Source organism: Naumovozyma castellii, chromosome 4, assembly GCF_000237345.1.
Source record: "Naumovozyma castellii chromosome 4, complete genome".
NCBI lineage: Eukaryota > Fungi > Ascomycota > Saccharomycetes > Saccharomycetales > Saccharomycetaceae > Naumovozyma > Naumovozyma castellii.
This window is the reverse complement of record NC_016494.1, coordinates 803,357-826,783: the sequence shown is the minus strand read 5'-3', so window position 1 is coordinate 826,783 and position 23,427 is coordinate 803,357. Positions and strand designations below refer to the sequence as shown.

The 23,427-nt window shown below is 37.4% G+C and overlaps 12 protein-coding genes across 12 annotated transcripts; 5 read left to right on the top strand and 7 right to left on the bottom strand.

Moving 5' to 3' along the window:
- Nucleotides 1–281: 281 nt before the first annotated feature.
- On the top strand, nt 282–3,170 carry PFK2 (6-phosphofructokinase subunit beta; the record flags this gene model as incomplete). Its single annotated transcript, XM_003676330.1, has 1 exon — nt 282–3,170. One exon carries the CDS (start codon nt 282–284, stop codon nt 3,168–3,170), a length of 2,889 nt encoding a protein of 962 aa, XP_003676378.1.
- A 428-nt stretch (nt 3,171–3,598) lies between these two features.
- Nucleotides 3,599–4,840, top strand: INP1 (Inp1p; the record flags this gene model as incomplete). The annotated part of the gene is made up of 1 exon (XM_003676329.1): nt 3,599–4,840. One exon carries the CDS (start codon nt 3,599–3,601, stop codon nt 4,838–4,840), a length of 1,242 nt encoding a protein of 413 aa, XP_003676377.1.
- Nucleotides 4,841–4,968: 128 nt separating this feature from the next.
- TOM40 (TOM complex pore protein TOM40) lies at nt 4,969–6,132 on the bottom strand (the record flags this gene model as incomplete). Its single annotated transcript, XM_003676328.1, has 1 exon — nt 4,969–6,132. One exon carries the CDS (start codon nt 6,130–6,132, stop codon nt 4,969–4,971), a length of 1,164 nt encoding a protein of 387 aa, XP_003676376.1.
- A 221-nt stretch (nt 6,133–6,353) lies between these two features.
- On the bottom strand, nt 6,354–7,031 carry ERG2 (C-8 sterol isomerase ERG2; the record flags this gene model as incomplete). Its single annotated transcript, XM_003676327.1, has 1 exon — nt 6,354–7,031. The coding sequence occupies one exon, from the start codon at nt 7,029–7,031 to the stop codon at nt 6,354–6,356; it is 678 nt and encodes a 225-aa protein (XP_003676375.1).
- Nucleotides 7,032–7,342: 311 nt separating this feature from the next.
- RAD14 (DNA repair protein RAD14) lies at nt 7,343–8,395 on the top strand (the record flags this gene model as incomplete). The annotated part of the gene is made up of 1 exon (XM_003676326.1): nt 7,343–8,395. The coding sequence occupies one exon, from the start codon at nt 7,343–7,345 to the stop codon at nt 8,393–8,395; it is 1,053 nt and encodes a 350-aa protein (XP_003676374.1).
- A 341-nt stretch (nt 8,396–8,736) lies between these two features.
- ROT1 (Rot1p) lies at nt 8,737–9,522 on the bottom strand (the record flags this gene model as incomplete). Its single annotated transcript, XM_003676325.1, has 1 exon — nt 8,737–9,522. One exon carries the CDS (start codon nt 9,520–9,522, stop codon nt 8,737–8,739), a length of 786 nt encoding a protein of 261 aa, XP_003676373.1.
- Nucleotides 9,523–9,934: 412 nt separating this feature from the next.
- Nucleotides 9,935–11,497, bottom strand: CLN1 (cyclin CLN1; the record flags this gene model as incomplete). Its single annotated transcript, XM_003676324.1, has 1 exon — nt 9,935–11,497. The coding sequence occupies one exon, from the start codon at nt 11,495–11,497 to the stop codon at nt 9,935–9,937; it is 1,563 nt and encodes a 520-aa protein (XP_003676372.1).
- Nucleotides 11,498–12,173: 676 nt separating this feature from the next.
- On the bottom strand, nt 12,174–14,027 carry CIK1 (Cik1p; the record flags this gene model as incomplete). The annotated part of the gene is made up of 1 exon (XM_003676323.1): nt 12,174–14,027. The coding sequence occupies one exon, from the start codon at nt 14,025–14,027 to the stop codon at nt 12,174–12,176; it is 1,854 nt and encodes a 617-aa protein (XP_003676371.1).
- An 828-nt stretch (nt 14,028–14,855) lies between these two features.
- VTI1 (v-SNARE protein VTI1) lies at nt 14,856–15,533 on the top strand (the record flags this gene model as incomplete). Its single annotated transcript, XM_003676322.1, has 1 exon — nt 14,856–15,533. The coding sequence occupies one exon, from the start codon at nt 14,856–14,858 to the stop codon at nt 15,531–15,533; it is 678 nt and encodes a 225-aa protein (XP_003676370.1).
- Nucleotides 15,534–15,736: 203 nt separating this feature from the next.
- On the bottom strand, nt 15,737–19,063 carry NCAS0D04270 (uncharacterized protein; the record flags this gene model as incomplete). The annotated part of the gene is made up of 1 exon (XM_003676321.1): nt 15,737–19,063. The coding sequence occupies one exon, from the start codon at nt 19,061–19,063 to the stop codon at nt 15,737–15,739; it is 3,327 nt and encodes a 1,108-aa protein (XP_003676369.1).
- A 1,058-nt stretch (nt 19,064–20,121) lies between these two features.
- NCAS0D04260 (alkene reductase) lies at nt 20,122–21,381 on the top strand (the record flags this gene model as incomplete). Its single annotated transcript, XM_003676320.1, has 1 exon — nt 20,122–21,381. The coding sequence occupies one exon, from the start codon at nt 20,122–20,124 to the stop codon at nt 21,379–21,381; it is 1,260 nt and encodes a 419-aa protein (XP_003676368.1).
- A 111-nt stretch (nt 21,382–21,492) lies between these two features.
- On the bottom strand, nt 21,493–22,002 carry ICY1 (Icy1p; the record flags this gene model as incomplete). The annotated part of the gene is made up of 1 exon (XM_003676319.1): nt 21,493–22,002. The coding sequence occupies one exon, from the start codon at nt 22,000–22,002 to the stop codon at nt 21,493–21,495; it is 510 nt and encodes a 169-aa protein (XP_003676367.1).
- Nucleotides 22,003–23,427: the final 1,425 nt, after the last annotated feature.

Genomic DNA, 23,427 nt, shown 5'->3' with positions numbered 1-23,427 from the left:
ACTTTTTCCTTCATCTTCCTCAACTCATCAGAGATTATTCCGATTACGTTTCCCCGGCAAAAAAATGGCTCTCGTTATATATCCATTATCGACCGTCTTAATACCTGCAAATTTTTCAATAACTGTCTATTGTTAACCGTTGTGTCGCTACCTCTCATTTTTCACTCAAACTTTTTCCTCTTGGATCTCTTGCTTGCTTCCGATTTATAAAGAATAGTAACCATCCAATACCCAAACTACCCGCTTCAACAAGCAACTATCTATCCAAGAAGCAAGCTATAATGACTGTTACCACTCCTTTGGTCAACGGTACTTCGTATTGCACCGTCACTGCATATTCTGCAGACTCATACAAGCAAGCTATCGATTTTTATTCAAAATTCCTATCATTGGAAGATCTAACCTCCAATGCTCAAGAACAATCCACCACCATCTCTAATGGGTCCATCTCCATCAAGATTCAATTGAAGGAAAACCCTCAACAACAATCTCAAGTCGCTAACCAACTGGAACAATTGAAAGCCATGGAAAAGACTCAAGATTGGAGATCTCACGTGCAAGAATCTTTAGTATTCTCCACTGCAAACATCTTAATAAACAAGGAAACTCTAACTGCTTTACAATACCCAACTCAATCCTATCCAAGTGAATTGTTCCCCATGGAACTATACACTTTGGATCCATTGGGTAACGTTATTGGTGTCACTTCCACCAAGAACGCAATCTCTACTAAACCAACCGAACCACCTGCTCAAAAGAAGGCTAAGTTCGCTTCAGGTTTACCTTCCAAAGTCCATTCTTTCACAGATCTTTCTTACCGTATGAAGACCACTGATAACTACCCATCTTTACCAAAGACTACTAATGAAAAAAACAAGAAGGCCATCGCCGTCATGACCTCCGGTGGTGACGCTCAAGGTATGAACTCTAACGTCAGAGCCATCGTTCGTTCCGCCATCTTTAAAGGTTGTCGTGCCTTTGTCGTCATGGAAGGTTACGAAGGTTTAGTCCGCGGTGGACCTGAATACATTAAGGAATGTTCCTGGGAGGACGTTCGTGGATGGTCCGCTGAAGGTGGTACCAATATCGGTACTGCTCGTTGTTTGGAATTCAGAGAACGTGCAGGAAGATTGTTAGGTGCTCAACATCTTATTGAAGCTGGTGTGGATGCCTTAATCGTCTGTGGTGGTGATGGGTCCCTAACTGGTGCCGATTTGTTCAGATCCGAATGGCCATCTTTGATCGAAGAATTATTGGCTAATAAGAGAATCTCTCAAGATCAATTCGATAAGTATAAACATTTGAACATTTGTGGTACTGTCGGTTCCATCGATAATGATATGTCCACCACTGACGCTACCATTGGTGCTTACTCCGCATTGGATAGAATTTGTACCGCCATTGATTACGTTGAAGCCACCGCTAACTCTCATTCTAGAGCTTTCGTCGTCGAAGTCATGGGTAGAAACTGTGGTTGGTTAGCATTGTTGGCTGGTATTGCCACTTCTGCTGATTACATTTTCATCCCAGAAAAGCCTGCCACTTCCAGTGAATGGCAAGATCAAATGTGTGACATTGTTTCTAAGCATAGAGCTAGAGGTAAGAGAACTACCATTGTCATTGTCGCTGAAGGTGCCATCTCTGTTGATTTGACTCCAATTTCTCCAGCTGATGTCCACAAGGTCCTTGTCGATAGATTGGGTCTAGATACAAGAATTACCACTTTAGGTCACGTTCAAAGAGGTGGTACCGCTGTCGCTTACGATCGTATGCTTGCCACTTTACAAGGTGTCGAAGCTGTTAACGCCGTCTTGGAATCTACTCCAGAAACTCCATCTCCATTAATTGCCATCAATGAAAATAAGATTGTTAGAAAACCATTAGTGGAATCTGTTAGATTAACCAAAGAAGTCGCTGCTGCCATTCAAGCAAAGGATTTCAAAAAAGCTATGTCCCTAAGAGACACTGAATTCATTGAACATTTGAAGAATTTCATGGCTATTAACTCAGCTGATCATAACGAACCAAAATTAGCTGCTGATAAGAGATTGAAAATCGCTATTGTCAACGTGGGTGCTCCAGCCGGTGGTATTAACTCCGCCGTGTACTCCATGGCTACATACTGTATGTCTCAAGGTCACAAACCATACGCTATTTACAATGGTTGGTCCGGTTTAGCTAGACACGAAAGTGTTCGTTCTCTAGACTGGAAATCTATGATCGGATGGCAAAGTCGTGGTGGTTCTGAATTAGGTACCAACAGAAACACTCCAGAAGAAGCTGATATCGGTATGATCGCCTACTATTTCCAAAAATACCAATTCGATGGGTTGGTCATTGTTGGTGGGTTTGAAGCCTTTGAATCTCTAAACCAATTGGAAAAAGCTAGAGAAAGTTATCCAGCTTTCAGAATTCCAATGGTCTTGATCCCAGCTACTTTATCTAATAACGTCCCAGGTACCGAATATTCTTTAGGTAGTGATACCGCTTTGAATGCTCTAATGGAATACTGTGACGTCGTCAAGCAATCTGCTGCTTCCACAAGAGGTAGAACTTTTGTCGTTGACGTTCAAGGTGGTAACTCTGGTTACTTGGCCACCTGCGCTGCATTGGCTGTCGGTGCTCAAGCTTCTTATGTTCCAGAAGAAGGTATCCCATTACCACAATTACAACAAGATATTGAAACTTTAGCTGAATCATTTGAAAGTGCTAAGGGTAGAGGTAGAAATGGTAAATTGATCTTGAAGAGTACCAACGCTTCCAAGGCTCTTGGTGCTACCGATTTGGCTAATGTTATTACTGCTGAAGCCAACGGTAGATTCGATGCTAAGCCAGCCTTCCCAGGTCACGTCCAACAAGGTGGTTTGCCATCCCCAATCGATAGAACTAGAGCCACTAGATTTGCCATTAAGGCCGTTGATTTCATTGAAGAACAACAACAAACCATGGCTTCTGTTCGTGCTGCCGATGATGAATTTAATGCTGATGATAAGGATGTCTCTGCTACAGCTACTGTCTTGGGTGTTAAACGTTCTCACATTGTTTTCTCCTCCATCAGACAATTGTACGATTATGAAACTGAAATTTCCTTGAGAATGCCAAAGGTCATCCACTGGCAAGGTACTAGAGCCATTGCTGACCATTTGGTTGGTAGAAAGAGAGTTGATTAATCAATTCCCCTCCCCCATCCCATCCATTTTTATGTTTTTATTAATTATATGCATGTTACGTTAAAATGCACAACACCCCATCAATTGAACCCTCCCTTTTAATGACAAGTTATAGATTTTTTCTAAACGTTTATACGTACTTGTTCTTCTTTATTTTTATTTTTATTTCTATTGAATTTAATAAAGATTTTATGTATACTGGAATATGTGATATAGAGTTAACAAAATGAACGTTTTTATTATATTTTACTTATTGTCTTTCTTCTCAAATATGTAGACTATTACATTTTTCCTCCTTTATTATTTGCAGGAAATGTTAGTGCGCATATCCATTGATTTTGACATTTTTAACCTCTTAGAAAATCTTGGAAGGAGTAACAAATATGGCAAGGCAAGACAGAGTAAAAAACTCATAATCAACCCATGTTATGAGTAAATTGAATTCACAAACAAACATAACATCTATTCCGAGGTCTACATCTATGCATTCTTCTCGAGAAAGAGATGGAAAAGCATCATTGGAGAAACCCAAATCTTCCTCATCTGCCCTGAGAACATTGAAAGATACATTGAAATTCAAGAATAGCTCTAAGAGTAGCAGCAAATTACCTAAATCATCGTCTAATAATGAATTGACACTAGCTAATGAAAAGATACGAAATAATAAGAATCAAGTAAAGAGAAACGTAAAGGAAAATAAACAAAGAATGTCAGCACAAAGGGTATCGTTATTCAAATATGATAATGTAGAAGTAATGAATTGTTTTGTCCCAGTAGCAGCTACGAGACAACCTTCCTCATCTGAATCTACTCATTCTAGCAACTCAACGTTACGAAATAGAGATACCGACACTCAAAGCGAGCATAGTTTGAAAAGTTCCACGACGATAAAGATTAAGCCTACATCTCTAATGGCAAAGGGGCCTTTAGAAATATATCAGATTCTTACACCCAATGCAAAAAGTGATGAAAAGGAACAAACTATGAATTATTTATCCATTGGTAGGAAGGGCAACCTGGTCCATCCATTACTACCAAAATTACAAGTGACCAGACTAAATGGTAATCACGATAACATTGGGTTTAGATTTTTTATTACATTCTATAACCCAGAGAGATTTTGGGAAATTGAATTTCTACCTACTAACGAGGATGATCCAGAATCCATAGAGGATTTGAGGCATGTAATAAAAGATTTCGAATCTGTGATTAGCAAAATTTGTCAGTATTCTAGTATTGAGGAAGAACTAGAGTCTTCGATACCAGATTTGAAGAAACAAGACTCATTGAGTGAGAATGATGATCTAAGTTACCTTTTGGAGGACGAGGAAGAAGAGGAAGATCAAGAGGGCACACAGGAAACAAACGATGGAACGCTTCTCATACCGAAGCGTGGGAACGACGAAGTAACGGAGGCATTTAAGAATGCGATGAGGAATTTAGTACCATCGTGGAATGAAATTAATCAAACTTCGATCAACACTTTAGTTAGGAACCCCTCAAATGGTAGAGAAAGAAGTAGAACAAGAAGAATGAGTTTATATGAGGAAACGACCATACTAAAGGATTTAACTAACTTCCCTAATAGTATGGGAAAAAATACGTTCTCTAAAAGCAACAAGAAAGATAACCGTCGGTCAATTTCAGTATTCTCTTCTTATATAATATAGCGCATGTAAACATTCTTTAAAGTGATTTAATAAATTATAAAGTTAGGTAATATTAACGTTAAAATGAAAAAGCTATAAACAAGATATACATTATAACATAAGAGAAGGAAGTAGGGATGGGAAATGAATTAAATAGATGGAGGAGTTTGTAATGGGTTCCCATCAGAATCCAAACCTTGTTGCATCATTAAAAGTTCTTGGTTTCCCGCAGTTTCGAATTGTAACCCACAACCTAATTTAGATTCTTGTTTAAATTGGTCAATTTCACCACAGAAAAGAACAGATAAAGTTGGTAAGATCTTTCTTTCTAAGAAGCATGCAATTTTCCCATTGGAATCAAGTACACCACGGAAAATAGATTGTCTATATTCGTATTTAGCACCGATAGTAGTGGAACCTTCCACAGTTGGTTGGACACCAATTGGAGTACCGACCATTGGATCAGTAATTGGGATCATACCAGCTTGCAAAGTAGTTTCAATACCAGCTTCAACATTTGGAGTAATCTTTCTCCAGAATGAAGCAATTAATGCACCATTAGCTTGTAATTGACCTGAAAAGATCCAATCCTTCTTTGTAGACACATAACGAGTTAAGTAAGAGACACCTGCATCCGCTGGAGTAGATGGTTGAGTTCTCGAATAAAGAGCTTCTAGCCCAAGAGAGAGATTTGGTGTAATACTTTGTAGTAGAGAACCGACAGCGACACCAGAAAAGACACCCTTTGAAGAGAATTGAGGGTTTAAAGTTTTCAAGTTGATGGAGAAATCAGAAGCTTGATAATCTTGTTCCAATTGAACCATTGTTGGTTGACCATTAGCAATTTGTAAATTAGCCTTGGAAATATTGTTCTTATCCCAACCATAATTCAATCTACCTGATAATGAATAATCATTATCGATATTTCCCTGCATGAATAAATTATCATCAGCGAAAAGAGCTGAAAATGCATAGTTTGGTAAACTAGTTGACCCAATGGAAAAGGTGTGTGAAGTTTGGAAGGCTGGATTCAAAGAGAAAGCTTTATTCAAGTCAGCTCTTAACCCGGTGAAGAAATATTGAGTTAAAAACACATCACGAGATACTTCCTTATTTAAGTTTTCCACTGTACCAGGGTTAGTCAAAACCAATCCTTGTCTATGGGCATTAACTTGTCTGTAGGTCTCTAGGACGTAACTGGAAATTGGATTGGAAGACCAGAAACTACCTTGGGATTGTTCCGGAGTCATTGGAGATACACCCGGATTGGTTGGCAATTTGTTGAAATCTGAGATGGAAACTGGACTAGACATTTGGTCTTGAGAGGGTAAGCGATCTGGTGTAGTGTATAACGGTAGATGGTTCCCAAGAAGTTCGTAGAGGGTTTTAACTCTTCAATAGGTCAACCGTATTCTCTCTGATTGACTATTTGATGTTAACGGTTTTTCAATTTCAACAAAGTGCGCCGTCGTTGGTGAGCGTCACATATTTATTATATTGAGCTATTGTATATAAACTATGTATGTATATACGACTAGAACTTACAGTTCTGGATCAAGTTCTTCCCCATATCCTTAGCGGTCAAGTAACTAGTTTTCCACAAAGTGTACAAATCTAAAGTGCTTGAAAAAGTATCCAAGAAACCAAATGGTAGCATGCAAGGAATCCAACCCTGGGCCAATTCCAAAGCGAAAGATCCACTTGGCATGCTATATTGCTTAGCATATCCCTTTTGCAAATGGTGCGTCATCCCTGGAGAATATACTTCAGGTTCTGTTTCGTATGGGAAGGCTGCAGTTTGTGAACCATGTAAGATGGTGAAATAATCATCAGCAAAATGGACACCACTGTGGCCCTCTGTTCCTACTGCGGTACCAAATAGAATGACATATTCTGATATGGATGCGTGAAGGATCAACATTTGGCCCATAGCACCACCGGCATTGTTGAAGACCCAGTCTTCACGAGTGTACTTATTGATATATTCTTCACCGTAATGGGAAGCCAAGGCATCTCTCACGTCTCTTAACAATGTCTCAGCTGAGAAGTCCTCGGTGTTGGCCGTAGAACTGTGAGCAGCAATGACCGTGTTACAGATCTGATTTATTGTTTGTGGGTCAAAGATGTAATTTTTGGGTAACCATGTGTAGTACAATTGGTTCATCATGTATCCAACGATACCAATCAGGAGCAAAACAGGTAGACACTTCATTATCGATGTGGCAGATATGCTTTTATTATATCCACTTAAGAACTTTACGAAATGGGCTGGGAAGTGTCATAATCCATTGATCGCCTTATATAATGCTGTCAAGACCGATTCGTACTTAATGTTTTGTTTATCGGCGTGTTCATTATACGAGAAAAAAATGCGCGCCACAAATTCCTTATTTTTCAAATTCGCGTCGTCTGCTTACATAATAGGATTTTTCAAATAAGGTTTATAACAGAACAATAGACTAAACAAGAGATCAAATCTCGAGATGAGATGGGATGAGATGAGAGGTCAGTGAGAAATTACCCATGAACGCTGAACAGAAGGCTAGATTAGAGGCAAATAGAAGACAGGCGTTGGAGCGACTGAAGAAGAGAGGTATCCTGAACCAAGAACAGGCTAAACGGATAGAAAGCAGGAATGAACCCCTAGCAAAAGTGGTCTCAACACCACCACCACTGCCATCCAGCATCTCTACCCCTGTTAGCAATACTGTGGATAAACCTCATAATGCGGCAACCCAGAATCAAGTTAATCAAAATGGGAAACGACCGCTAGACAATAAGATAAGACCAAGTGTTAGAAAGGAAGACTACATCGAATATGATTTTGCCACTATGAAGAATCTTCATGGTGGGTATATTAACCCTGAAGATAGAACTAGTGGTTATGATTATGACTTCGATGATGAGTTTGGTAACGATATTGGGTCTAAGAAACAGAAGTCTCTGGATGATTGGAAAAGGGAACAGCAGGAAAGAAAGGCACTATATGAAAATGCACCACCACCAGAACATATATCAAAGGCTCCAAAATGTATTGAATGTAATATTAATATTGAAATGGATCCAGTGCTGAACGATGTTTTTAAATTACAAGTTTGCAAATCGTGTGCTAAAGATCATCCTGAGAAATATTCATTGTTGACTAAGACAGAATGCAAAGAAGATTATTTCCTGACAGATCCAGAATTAAATGATCCAGAATTATTTCATAGATTAGAAAAACCAAACCCTCATTCAGGAACTTTTGCAAGAATGCAATTATTTGTTAGATGTGAGATTGAAAAATTTGCCTGGAAGAAATGGGGTGGTGAAGAAGGTTTAGATAAAGAGTGGCAACGTCGTGAAGAAGGGAAATCTGAAAGAAGGGAAAAGAAATATCAAAAACAAATCAAGGAAATGAGAATAAGAACAAGGGCTCAAGAATACACTGTCAAATTGAGAGAACGTAAATATGGTAAAACACATGTTCATCAATTTAGCGAACCCATTGAAGGTGGAAAGGATGAAGATGGTAACACTATATCACGTCGAAGATGCATAGAATGTGGTTTGGAAACGGAGGAGGTAATGATTTAAAGTTAACCTAGGATATAATGGAGTGTGCAAAATCGAATTGCAAGGTCGTACAAATATTCTTAATTTGTCACATGAGCAACTAATGTTACATCTATCCACAACTAATGAGCTATGTTTCCCAAGGGGAAACACAATCTCAAAGGCTCTTTACCTCGTTTAGTGTGTTTTTCTGTACTCAAGGGTTGGTTAAGTGCTCACCACTGAAGATCAAGCAAAAGATATGATGAATGTCAATATTTTAAATGAATACAGTCATTTATTCCTTTATATATATAAATATGTATACACCGATAACCTAAATAAAATGGAATAGTCTAGTTAGCCTTGCTTTAGGACCACGCTCAAGAGTATAGGAACATGACAGAACCAAGTCCAAGCAAACCTGCAGATAGATACCAAAAAGTATCAGAATTCCAAAATCCCTTATGAACTTTCACTGCACTTGTCTTATGTCTATTTTCTAAACTTCTTCTCACTAATGTTCTGAGTGATCTTTTTTCGTTAACAGCTTGGGTGTCAGTGGCACTAGCACCAGAATCAGTATTAGAAGCACCTTCAGTTGGATTCAAAGTTTGAGTTGGTAACATCATCGGTGGCTTATAAGCTAGATATAATGGTTGCATTGGAGACCCATCGTGTTGATATAATTGTAATTTGTACACACCGTGGTATGCGTCCACTTCCACTACAAATGATTTAAACAACTCAGTTTGGTTATACCTAGTATATGTGGAGACACCTTTATCATCACATGGGTTACTGTATAATTGTCTTCCGTCAACAGCAATAGGAGTTAAAATTAGAGTTCCATTGCTTAATATTTCATATGTACCGTGTTGGAAAATCAATGATGCTTCAGGGCAGGTTGGATCCTTTGGGTTCCCTGCGACTTGGTATGTAGCTTCTTCAAACCATCCGTCCTCAGTAAAAGAGTATGAAAGACCTGGTAATGAAGGTTCAATCAGTAGTTCATCTACAGGATCATAGAATCCAGGACCCGTAAAGACTTGATTTGATTTTGATGACCAAGTACCGTATAGGGATGATTCATCACTTGCTGCATAGCCTGCCTTAAAGAAGGAGGAGGCTTGTATTAGAAGAAGTGCTACTGATGAGACCGAAAGCATATCTGCACTGCGTGTTTGTATATGGGGTTGGATATTCGAGGACCTATGGAAACACTTTTGAATATCTAAATAGGCTTGCTTGTGTAACTCAAACTGAAGCTGTTATACTATTTTCTAATTATAAAAATGTCTGTTACAATTTTTGTTCTCGATTTGGTTGTCGCGTTGAAAATAAAAAATAATAGAACATTTCCCTTTGCAGTAAGAATATTCATTTGATTGTCACAGTTGCTTTAATGTTATTATGTTTAATATTATTATGAATACATATGTTATATATACATATAGATATATAATTACGACAGTTTTTTTTCCTGTCACATGCAAGGTATAAATTATTATTTTTTTTCCACCTAAAGGTGTGTAATGAAGAATATGATCGTGTTAAGTTTTCGTTTTACTTCTTTTCAATTCAAGCAACATTTTCATAGATGTTAGAAATTCCTAAAGAAGTGAGTGATGAATTATCGCTAATGTTAGTTCCACTATGTATCGTATCAGTTGGTGAGTGGAATACACCAGTGTTAATAAATTTAGCTCTTGGTGGCACTTGGCTTAAAGAGTTCGGTATTCTGTTTTCTTTATTATAATCCATGCAATCCGTGTATGATCCCTTATTCATGCTATTAATGTTATGGTTCGTAACACTGTTCACACTGATGACACTACCACATGCACTTTCATTCTTGAATTGAGCGTATGTACCAGACATTTGTGGAGTGAGTGGTGACGATTGTTCAATGTTACTGAAGACACTAATATCTGAGCTTGCGGAAACGTTTCTGATTGGGGTACCATTTCTTGAATATATTGGAGAACATGCAATAATTGTTTGAGGATCATAATAGCCTGATCTGAATGAATTTTTCCTGCTGAGATCCATGGCTGAAGAAATTTCCAATTTCCTTTGATATTCATTGACAATGGAAATAAATTGCATTATACCATCTTTACCCTTGTAGACTTCTAGTAAGGAATGTGGGACGTTACAGATACCTTTAATGAATATGTTTAATATTTGAGCCTGTGTATTAGTAGATGGAATGGGGAAAGCTAAGAATGGAGTTTGATCTTGATTGGTAAATCTGTTAATCATTGTGAATATTCCATGAGACATTTCAAATAATTCATATTTGAGTAGATCGTACTGCCAAGTAGACAAATCGATTAAGAATTTTTTCAATTCAATTAATTTGATCTTGGAATTCAATTCTTGGTCTTCATCCTTCATGGAGGAATCTTCATCTTCTTCATCCACTGTAGCATCACTGTCCTGTGACAATTGAGAATTACGGTTCTGAGATAATTTTTCTGCATATTCAGCTTGACTCTTGTACAATTCGTATTGGATTAAACAGTTTTCATCCACGTTTAAGATATAGTCATTAATCATTGGCTCGTAAACATCCCAATTCAAAGTATCTAGAATGTGACCCTCCATTTGCATGAACATGGATTCATCAAACACTTCACTACCGCCACAATAATGAACCAATTCTGAAACTCTGGGGATTCTTGCTCTTGGATTTGGACCATAAAACCTACCACCTGTGGGGACGGTGACGTTGTTAATGATGTGGTTGCACCCACCCCATGTCTTAGCTGCAAGCCATAGACAAGTAGCAAGAACTAATTTTACTTGATCCTTAAGAACGACTCTCTTGGAACAATAACGATCAAACAATCTCACAGCTTGGAAAAAAATACCGTTGGTTACTCGGGTCATTATGGACAATTCAAATAGGAATGTGATGGTTATTGATCTAGAAGTATGAGGATCCAATTCTGGTTGCTGATCAATTAATTTGGGATCTGGCTTAAATTTACATGATTGAGAAACAATATTGGATAAGATGTCCTGGTTATATTCTTGGATTGTTTCATAATGTGCTAATAATTCCGAATTGGAGAGTTCAATTGGATAGTATGTTTGTTTGGCAGTGACGATTAAACCTTGCTTATATTCAGTAGTCATAACCTATGTAATTAATGAAGACAATATTATTGTTTCTTGCTTAGTCTCTTAGTTGAATCCAGCAAACGAATCGGCAGAACAATGATGAACCAAGGCTTAGATCAATTGGGAATAATATATATATACTATAGCTGGTACCTAGTAGGTATATACACTAGTGAAATGTTTTTCGCTAGGATTCACGATTTGCTAGGAGCCAAGAAGGCATATACGAAAAGGGAATAACCTTAACAAGTCACCAAAAGTAGCAAAACCGCGTTAGAGTGGGCCCAATCGAGAAACACTAAGGGCAACTGGCACTTCGCAAACCTTCTACTAAAGTTTCACGGGAGGATTCGAGCATTTCCTGTGTCTATTCTTCGAGAAGAGAACCTGGCACTAAAAGACGCCAAATATACAATTACGAAACTGCAACTGCGGTGTTTTCTTCGTGACACGCTCGTCCTATACCCCAAAGAGGAAATTCTGGCGACACAATTTCGCGTCTCGAGAAACTTCCCTTTTCGGTTGTGACTTCGCGTTTTCCAAAAACGGACTATTCATCGATGATATCGTTGATCTGTTTACTTATTCATTTATAAAGCATAGTCAGATTACGAGTACCTGCCTAAGGGATGGCCTCCCGGAAACAGTGAGTGCCAGGGCTAGGGGGTATTAATGAGTATAGAATATGTAGTTATGCGTCTATCGTGGGCTGTTTTCTTGAATGATCACCCTGGAACATACGGGAGGAGAGATCAAGATAAGGTCCGTAGTCGGACTCCTTTTCTATATCCAACAAAAAACATGATTTGGTCTTGCCTGTCAAAAATTGAAGTAGTTCATCTAGTAGATCAGTTGGTGACGTGGACATTACTTTTTGCAATCGTTTAGGAAGTCCTTCGCCACTAAGTTGGACGTAATAGAAATTGATGGACCTTCCATTAGATCTCTGGATAAATTTCAGCTTTAATAAATGAACTCCATTAGAAGTAAAAGGTTGTTCTGTAATTAACCTTGGTTCTTGTTCTTGTTCTTGTTCAAGACTGAAAGAGTTTGTTCCCAATTGAATTTCTGATCTATCATAACGAATATTAGGGAGATTAGTATCCATTGGTTTAATCATATCATGGACAGTAACCCATTCGTTATCCTCAATGAAAACATGTTGCATATCAACATGATAATGGGCAAGATATGTTGATGAAATAAAGCTTATGAGATTACTTCTCCATAATTCATTTTTTGAAATCGTTATAAGAGTAAAATCCATATTTTTCGTCAGGCACATGTCTTGATACACTCTTAGTTCATTGTGGAAAAACTCCTCGATAGTGCAATTTTGCTTTTCAATAATTTTATTGAGAAAGAATGACTCGTTGGTATGAATATTAGATATTCGTCTATCAGTGTAATTGATTCTGTATGAGGATGGAAGTGTTTCCTTATCGATATATGCAAAACATCGTACAGAACCACGCCTTTCATCAATGGTATTTTCCAATTTCCTTCTGGTTATCTTTTCAAATATCATTTTTTGATTCTGTTCATTAAAGGTAATTCCAAGAATGGATGCCTTATCCTCTACTTTCTTTGTGATGTCACATTCTCTGTTATATTTATGGCTGAATGTAGTCACGTTGTGTCGAAGTGTAATATTTAATTTATTTGTCTCAGTTATTAACTTCTCTACCTTGGATATCTCATTTTCTAGGCTCTCGATATGTTCCTCATTGTCAGCAATGTCAGACTCTAGAGCCATGGATTGTTTGGTCAAGGTTTCTTCATTTATCCTAAGCTTTTCCTGTTGATGTCGTAGATCAAGCATTGGTTTATTCTTATCATTTTTAAACTTTTCAAATTCTTCTTCTAATTCATTGGAAAACAAGGCACATTTATGCTCATTCTCCTTAGTAATGGAATGGAACTCTTTCATCGCATCATTTAGTTGCAAATTTAGTTCATCCATCTCTAATTGAAGGTCCTGAGCAGGTTTCATTCGTTCTACTTCATTCAATTCTCTTTCCCATTTCATATCCTCGTCATATAACACTTGGTTCAACTCATTTTCTAACTCTTGTACACCAATAGAAAATTTCATTTGTAAATTACAAATAATCATCTCTTCATTCTTCATTGAGGCATCAATTTCATTCTCCTTGGCATCCAATGACGTGATCAAATGTGACAATGTCTCTTTCAAAAGGTTAATATCATGAACTTTCCCATCGATTTGATCGTAAGTATCAGGTATTTCAAAATCTTGACATCGTATTATTTCCTTCTCAATTTCAATGATTCCATTCTTTAAATAATTAATTCCCTTCATTAGTTTCCTTTCTCTTTTCTTAAACGTCTCCATCAAATCATCATTACCATAAGTCAGCTTATTATTATATGTTGGTGTCGTCATTGATTCAGTTGGTATGCCTATCATTTTATTAGTTACATCCTTCAGAGTGGTGGACATCGGTATTGGCGAGGATAGCTTCGGTTTCTTATTTACCGGCGGTAGGGAGGATAAGGATGGTATCCTCGAATTATTATGCATTCCTTTCTTTTTTCTATATGTATCCTTATGCTGTTGTCTTAGCGAATGTGTTGTCTCAGCGGCGTAACGTTCTTGTTTCTTACTTGTTTCAAAATTTCTATCGAGGAAACAGTGAGGGATAAGAACCAACAGAGTTTAACAAGGTTATGTTGGGTAACAGGCAAAACAATCCTTGGGTAAAGATGGCGGTCCCTTTCTTATCCTGTTAATATCTTAGTTCACTTTGTAGACCCAATATAATATTTTGAATAAGTTTTAGTTTCTTCTAAATTCCAAATGTAAACAAATACATAAGGGTTTGCACATTAACCTATCCAACCCTAACTCCAAGCCCTAGTTATAAAACCCTGATGACACAATCTAAATCATAACCAGAATAAGTGTTGCCTTAAAGACTCAAGATTTTAATCTATGTAGGTATGTTGTTTACTTTCAAAAAGTTGAGGGGTATTTTTAAATTTACCTTCATCGAGCCCTTCTGTATCTTGATTATGTTGCTCTAGCTGCAGGTGCTTTTCTGCTTCCATCGCAGTGATATATAATATAGCTATTGTTTTATTTAATTACCATTATCATCTCTTAAGGGTCCATATTTTTGGAATTTATGGAACCCAATGAATGATTAACTAAATAACGGTATATTTGAGCTATAATACCGAGTCTTCTATGTGTCACGTGATTTAAGGGGGGTAACGCTTTTCCTAATTCTTCCAGTTTCAAACTTAGAATGAATAGATACATATTGAAGATATCAGTGGAAAGCATTCATATTTGTTCTCGAAAAGGGTCATCGAATTGCATATTTCAACAATCAACAACATAATTATCATGAGTTCTTTATTATCCTCTTATGAATCGGACTTCAAGACGACGTTTGAGCAGGCAATATCAAGCATTCAAATTGCCCCAAATCAACCCCTACCACAAAGGAACAGTACTCTAAAGGAAATTGAAGAACAAAAGGATGAGTTACTTGACCTGGTAGATCAAATGGAAATTGAAATTAATACATCAGTGACAAACCCTAATGATCGTGCCAACTATAAATCTAAATTACGTGATTTTAAGAAAGATGTACAGGAGAAAATTAAACAACCCTTACAGAAACTGGTTGATTTAAAAGATAGAGATTTATTGTTTGGAGATACTACATTGGATGGTGTAGATGGTGAAGAAGGAAGCTATGAAAATGAACAGCAGAGACAGCAGATGCTAGCGAATCATGCATTGTTGACAAAGTCAGGAGACAAACTAAGAGATGCAAGCAGATTAGCTAATGAAACTGAAGGCATTGGATCACAAATTATGAATGATTTGAGGTCACAAAGAGAAACTCTAGAAAATTCAAGGCAGACATTATTCCAAGCAGATTCTTATGTGGACAAAAGTATAAGAACTTTGAAAATCATGAGTACCAGACTAATTGCCAATAAGTTCATAAGTTATGCCATTATTGCAGTATTGATACTCTTAATTCTGTTGGTTTTATTCTCCAAATTTAGGTAGGATTGCTGCACATTCACCTTTTGTCATGCCATTTTGCACGAAAATTAGATATTTCTAATACATAAGGTCTATTACTTTAGATTGATAAATACATTCAAGATTTAAAAACGTTCACTTTGAATGAGACAGTTATTAATATAACGGTATGTATCTTACAGAAAACAAAAATAGCAAAAGCAATAATTTACTATGATATATAAGTACTAGTTTTGGTTAGTGGTGGATGCACTATTCTCATTCTTACCACCAATCTTCATTTTTTTAACTTTATCCTTTAATTTATTCATTATCGTTGATTCGGCCTTAGGTGTAATAGTCCCACTCTTCTCCGATTCTGTTGACTCTTCTACTTCTTTCTCAGTTAATGTCGTTTTAGGGGTTTCCTCGACCACTTCCAATCCCTTTTCTAATGGTTCTCCTTCTAACTTGGTAGCTTCTTCTTTGGCTAATTCTCTGGCCTGTTCGTCAGTTATACTTGTTTGTGGAGTTAGACCACTTGAAACACCTCCTTTTCTATGTTCTCTCTTTTCTTCTTCTGATAAATCTAGGATCGTGCTTGTGAAATTTACTAATGATCTTGCACTCTTACGTCTAGCCCATCTCTTTGGTTTGCTATCATCGTTCATATCAGATTCATTAGTTTCATTGGTTATTGTGGTAGACACTGATGCTCTTGGAGTACGAGGTAACCTTAGACATGACAACCCAACATCGCTAATCCACTTGGCAATTAAAGCGGTCCAACCACATTGATGTGAAGCACCAAGACCTCTACCAGTGTCACCATCAAAGTATTCATAAAAGGTGACATAATCTTTGAAATATGGATCTGTAGATAAGAATTTGGAATGTTCACCATAATTAATGGCCCTTTCACCATTTTCATCTGGGACAAAAATATGAATCATACGGTAACCTAATTCTTCTGCAACTTCAGCTAAATTCAAATATTCACCAGAACCAACAGGACATTCCACCTTGAAATTCGACCCGTAGTATAGGTAAAATCTTTGTAATGATTCCATAATTAAGAAACTTGTAGCAAACCAAATGGGACCTCTCCAATTGGAGTTACCACCAAACATACCTGAATTCGATTCACCAGGTAAATATTTAACTTCGTATTTTTGACCATGAACTTCCATCTCAAATGGATGCTTTTCATGATACTTGGATAAAGATCTGATACCATATGGTGACAAAAATTCATCCTCATCTAGCATACGGGTTAAAATAGCTTCCAATCTTTCCTTAGTAACCAACGATAATAATAATCTTTCACCAACACCTCTTCTAGTCATGGATGCAATATTTCTACCAAACATTTCAGGTTTATTTTCAACAAACCATTCCACTCTTTTCTTAAAACTTGGGAATTGGTCTAAGATCTTAGGTTCTAGAGTCATTGCAGCATACAATGGAATTAAACCAACTAGTGATCTAATATGTAATTGTTCCTTATTGTTTTCACCCCAAGAAATGGCATCATAGTAAAATTTATCTTCCTCATTCCATAGGTTTTGTTTGACGATCTCCTTACAGAAACCATCACCTGAATTTTCAAAGCTATAATCAAAGGACATGGAGTCACTAATCAAGATAAAATGTTCAAAAAATTTCGAAGCAATATCTTCATAAACAGGGTTTTCCTTAGCCAGTTCCAAAGCAATATTTAACATTTGCAAGGAAAAGAAAGCCATCCAACCAGTGGAATCAGCTTGTTCCAAAGTACCACCTGTAGGTAAGGGCTCTGATCTATTAAAGACACCGATGTTATCTAAACCCAAGAATCCACCTTCAAAGACATTCTTACCATCGGCGTCCTTACGATTAACCCACCAAGTGAAATTTAATAACAATTTTTGGAAAACCCTTTCTAGGAAGACACGATCTTCATGACCATAAATGTTTCTCTCAATCTTGAAAACACGATAAACAGCCCATGCATGCACTGGTGGGTTAACATCATTAAAGTTCCATTCATATGCTGGGATTTGACCATTTGGATGCATATACCATTCTCTTGTTAATAAATCCAACTGTCTCTTGGCAAATTCAGGATCGATCATGGCTAATGGAATAAAATGGAATGCAGTATCCCACGAGGCAAAAAATGGATATTCCCATTTATCAGGCATAGACAAAATATCTTCGATGTAAAGATGTTTCCAATTCTTGTTTCTTCCATTAGCTCTGTTTGGTGGTGGAGAAGGTTTGACATGGCTATCCCCGTTGTACCATTCATCATAAGTAAAATTATAAAATTGCTTTGTCCACATTAAACCTGCAAAAGCTTGTCTTTGAATGTTTCTTAATTCGTCACTGATAGGTAATGGTGTGATTCTCCAATAAAATTGGTCTGCTTCTTCATTACGTCTGTCAATAATGGAATCAAAATCATCTTCATCCACGATGGCAATATCATCAGCATGGAAGATTGAATTCTTGTAATCATTGGTAAACTTATATCTCACGGTAACATATTCCCCCGGTGGGATATTATCAAAATGGTAGACAGCACAAGCCTTCGTACCTTTATTTTGAGGATTCACGGTGTCGTGCTTTCCATTGACGATATATTCTTCAAATGCATCTTTACAATATTCAGATGGGTTTTCCTTTTCATCGAATAATTTCACCAAATTAGATTCGTTTTCAGTGAATAATAATAAGGGATCAATATCTTCCGCAGTGGTATCTTCATCAAATCCACCAGGAGAAGGCTGAAATACAATTTGACTTTTTCCAAATTTCTGACAATCTACATTAATTAAGTTTGTTAGGTTTGCATCTCTCGTTAAGATTGGTTTCGTACCATTCTCTTCCGTTTGCTTTGGATTATACCCCCAAGTATTTCTAAAGAAAATTTGTGGTGCCACATACAACTCACCAGAATCCTTCTTACTTCTATTATGAACGGTGATTCTAAAATTCAAATCATCCGGGTTATCATCGCCCTTCGCCATTTCAAAAGTGACATCAAAATAATGGTTATCTCCAGTCTTTTCATCATGAAACAATCCATCTATATCATAAACTTCAAATTCCTTATCCTCGTATCCTCTCTTTGCGTTTTCCTCTACTAATTGTTCATAGGGGAAAGGCTGAGTGAAGGGATACTTATATAGGGCCTTCATATATGAATGGGTTGGTGTATTATCCAAATAATAATACAATTCCTTCACATCTTCCCCATGATTCCCCTGTGGACCTGTTAGCCCAAACAATCTTTCTTTCAATCTAACATCCTTACCATTCCAAAGTGCCAAATTCAAACAAATGTGCTGTTTATTGTCAGAGACACCGAATAGACCATCTTCCCCCCAACGGAAGACTCTCGCATTAGCATGCTCGAAGGGGAAATGTGTCCATGCATCCCCATTATAGGAATAATCCTCACGGACGGTAGCCCAGGATCTTTCACTTAGATAGGGTCCCCAACGGTACCAGTATTTTTCATGTTTTTTATTTTCCTCTAGTCTTTTTTCTTCCTGAGTGGAATCGACGTAGTCCTTTCTCAAATTATTCATGGTTGAGTGTGTTGGTTGTGTCGAATGTGTCAAGCCAAGAAAGTTAATTCCAGCTGTTGGATGTCTTATATAGTTCACCGGGGTGATAATCGAGGGATGTGGTAGATCCGAGGGGAAGGACCCGAGAATAGAGCCGGCCCCCTAAAATATCGAAGATTATTCCCTCCAACGAAACAGCAAAGAAGACAAAACTCAGAAAACTGAGCTTGTTGTAAACTGTACTACAGGGAACAACTTGGCTAACATGTTATTAGTGTACTGGAATGTTGGATTGTCCTTATTTTTGTCATCCCGAATCACTAAGACTGTACTCTTCAATCATTCAACCTGCGTACTTGAAAATGTTTATTAAAATACTGCAACGCTTAGTGCACCTTCCCTCAGTAAAAAATAGATAGATTTTTCTGAGCCAGTACTGGATTGAAAACTTCCTTAGATTACAATGCAACATGTGAGTCCCCAAAGTCCCCACGATGTCGTTAAGAATTCTACAATGATTATTTTAATTCATTCTCTAAACAACAGTTCTCCCCGAGAAAAAAACTATACAAGTCCCGGAAATCAAATAAATCATCCATTTTGCTTCATTTCTTTAACAGGAACGTCTTCCAGAATTGTACGGTACCTTATTGTTTAGTATAAAACATTGCAAGACGGATACAAAAATTTGTCAACCGGGTCCGCGGGCCGACCGGAGCCGATATCCGGTGACACATTTTCTTAGTTCGAACTATATTTAATCCTGGGAAGTCACGATTTCCGCTGATTTATGACCCCAAATCCTTGCAAAACAGGTGTTCCGTAGATAGAGAACCAGGTAAGCTATGTGACACTTCCGCATATTTATCCGTCTCCGTCTCCGTCTCCGCATCCGCATCCGTCTCTGTCGCTCTGAGACACCATCGTACCAAAGACCCTAATACAAACAATAATTATATCAATTGAAAAAACTGGAAATCAATTTTAAATATTGGGCATCTCTATCATGAACTTTGGCATATAAAAGGAAGCATGTAAACCAACTAAAGAAATAATTCTCCTCCATTCATGTTTTGATAATGAAAAAAGTAACAATCATAAACAGTAAATCAAAACAACTGAACCAAAAAAAAAAAATGTCATTTGCAACAGGGAACCAACAACCACTTAAGGGCACTAATTTATTCAAGCCCATGAAATTGGGTAACATGGAATTAGACCATCGTGCCGTTATGGCTCCATTAACCAGATTGAGAGCCATTTACCCTGGTCAAATCCCAAATGTTGAATTATCCAGTGAATATTACGATCAACGTTCCAAGAGACCAGGTACTTTCTTAATCTCAGAAGCTGCTGTTATTTCTCCACAAGCTGGTGGTATTGATGATGTACCAGGTATTTGGAACGATACACAGGTTGAAGCATGGAGTAAGGTTATTAAGAAAGTTCATGATAATGGATCTTACATTTTCATTCAATTTTGGGCCTTAGGACGTCATGGACTTCCAGGTAATTTGAAAAGAGATGGATTGAGGTACATTTCTGCCTCAGATGATGTTTACATTGATAATGCACACAAGGAGGCTGCCTTCTATTCTAATAATCGTCAACATGGGTTAACTAAGGATGAGATTAAAGGTATTATTCAAGATTTTGCTAATGCATCTAAAAATTCCATTAAAGCTGGTGCCGATGGTGTGGAAATCCATAGTGCCTTTGGATTTTTCTTGAATCAATTCTTGGACCCCATTTCAAACAAGAGAACTGATGAATACGGTGGATCCATTGAAAATAGAGCTCGTATTGTCTTAGAAGTTGTCAATGCTTGTATTGATGCTGTTGGTGCCAAGAAAATTGGTATTAGGTTGACACCATGGGGAAGATATTTGGGAATGTCTGGTGGTAGCGATCCAACTTTATTGGCTACCTTTGCCTATTTGTTAGGTGAATTGGAAAAGAGAGGGAGAGCTGGTAAACGTTTAGCTTATGTGCATTTGGGTGAACCTCGTGTTACTGATCCATTTTTACCAGAGGGTACCGGTATGGATATGAATGGTACTAATGATTTTGTCTTTTCCATTTGGAAAGGTGCTATTATTCGTTCAGGTAATTTGACCTTGCATCCAGAAATTGTTAAGAAAATGGTTGAAAATGACAGAACTTTGATTGCATATGGGAGATTTTGGATTTCAAATCCTGATTTACCTGATCGTTTGGAGGGAGGATTACCTTTGAACAAATATAACAGACATACATTTTTTGGTAGAACTGCTGAAGGTTTGACTGATTATCCTACTTATTCTGAAGCAGTTGCCTTAGGTTACAAGCACGAAGAATAGATGTGTGTGTGTTTGTTAACTTTTTTATTTTTTACAGACGTATTATATATAGCAAAATTTTAATTGAAGAATTTTATTATTATTTTATTATTTAATATATTTATATGAGGTCTAAAAACTAGATAACCACAATCTATAATTTTGTTGAGCTGCATTAGCATAAGATTCAGTCAATCTATCCGTTATATTCTTAGCTTCCTTAACACGAGGATGATCCCACGATGAGGCGGATGACGCGGTCATCGAATCCATGTTGAATTGTATTTCTGAATCGTCCAATTGGAAAATGTCATCATCTTCGAAGGAATGTAGTAAGGCGGGCGACTCAAATGTTTTTTGAGACAGTCTGTTGTTGCTGTTATTATTTTGTAATTTCATATGAGAGTTATTTAGAGACAAGGGTGAGTTTAGTAACGATAGATCTTCGTAATCGTCCTCTTCCTCTTGTTCCTGTTCTTCATCCATTTCATTTTCGTGGATGTGAGTGTTTAAATCTAAAGGTGAAGCCATGGCGGTTGTAAAGCAATTTTCGTCCATGTAATTATTTTCATTATTTAATGAGAATGAGAAAACGTCCTCATCCAGTGATGTTTGGGCTATTAGTTCGATTGGGAATGACATTGTACTTTGTAATAAGGTTTGTTTGTTGGTAGTTTTTATTTGTATTATTATCCATTTATTTTATTTTAGTACAATGTGTTCAATGGTCGGTTCCTTTAAGATGAACAAGAAGTAAGAGAGACAGAGAAGATACGGATCAATGAATACCAGATAAACGTGTTGTTTATATACCAAGTTTTCCTTATCGACGTGGAGAGAGCCTGGTTGATAAACAGATCGGTTAATTACTGCATGGAATGATCGACCGTGTCAGTGAATAGAAATATAGAGGGGGGATTACTCACTCACTGAAACAATTCCACCTCAAATGAATTTCCCTGTCACGTTGTTTCGTTTCCTGTGCGTGTCTTTCTGGGCGGTGACTCTTCCCCAGGGGGTTACCCGGGGAGCACCCCCGTTTGGAAAGCCACAGTTTTGACTCACGCGAAAATTTTTGCACTGAAAAAATATGACAAAGACTCCGAGGCCAGCCAAATTAACCCGCTCAAGTGAAATTAATACCCTCGGACTTCCTGGAACGGACACCCCAATTCCACGTCCCATTTCCAGGCCACACTGTGACTGACTGACTGACTAAGTAACGAACCACTATGCCGGATACCGGGAAACCAATGGCTACAACTGTTGGCGTATCCAGGTGCAAGGACGTTTGTATTATCTGGTTATTAGGCGGATTCGCCATGTGCTGGAGGTACCCTTGTCTTCACCGGAGACACCAGGACTAAAGTCATACATAGGTGGACGTATACAAGAAATTAGGGGCAATTGTCTTATTCGTTAGTTGTGTGTTTGTTTACATAAATATGGATTGTTGTAAGTTCAGGTACGTTTTTTGAAGCACCTTCTACATTGATATATCGGTCTGCTACTTGGGGAAACTGCGTTCCAAACCTCCCTCAATAAATCATTGGGTCTTTCTACTTTCCATGAGTAACAAAATTATTAAGTATTTCTTTTCATTACAATTTGACTTCTCCCTCCCTCCCTATCTGTTTCGTGACGCGTCAGAAATTACAACGTTCATGTGGCGCGATGTGATGTTTTCCCTTATCACTTGCAACCAGATAACATTAATCAATGGACCAGGGAAGAAGCGGTAGGTTGATAAGAACATGATCTCTATATAGTTCCATATTCTCAACTTTATGTTCATCGCCTATATTAGCTAGAAAACTTGAAATAAAAATTCTTTTTGCTCTCACATCTCCAACTTCCAGCAAAAAATGAAAATTTCCTCTTTGGTTTGTCATGTAAACATTGACAACTATCGTGATTAAAGCTTGTTTAGAACCTCTTAGAAAACAAAAAACCGAAACGGAGTCATCTTTTATTCCAACGAGTATGTATTTTGTAGTAGAAAACCGAAAACAGAGAGAATCAACTTTTCTTTCTTTAAAGGGTCAATTCAGTTAAAACTTGGTAGAG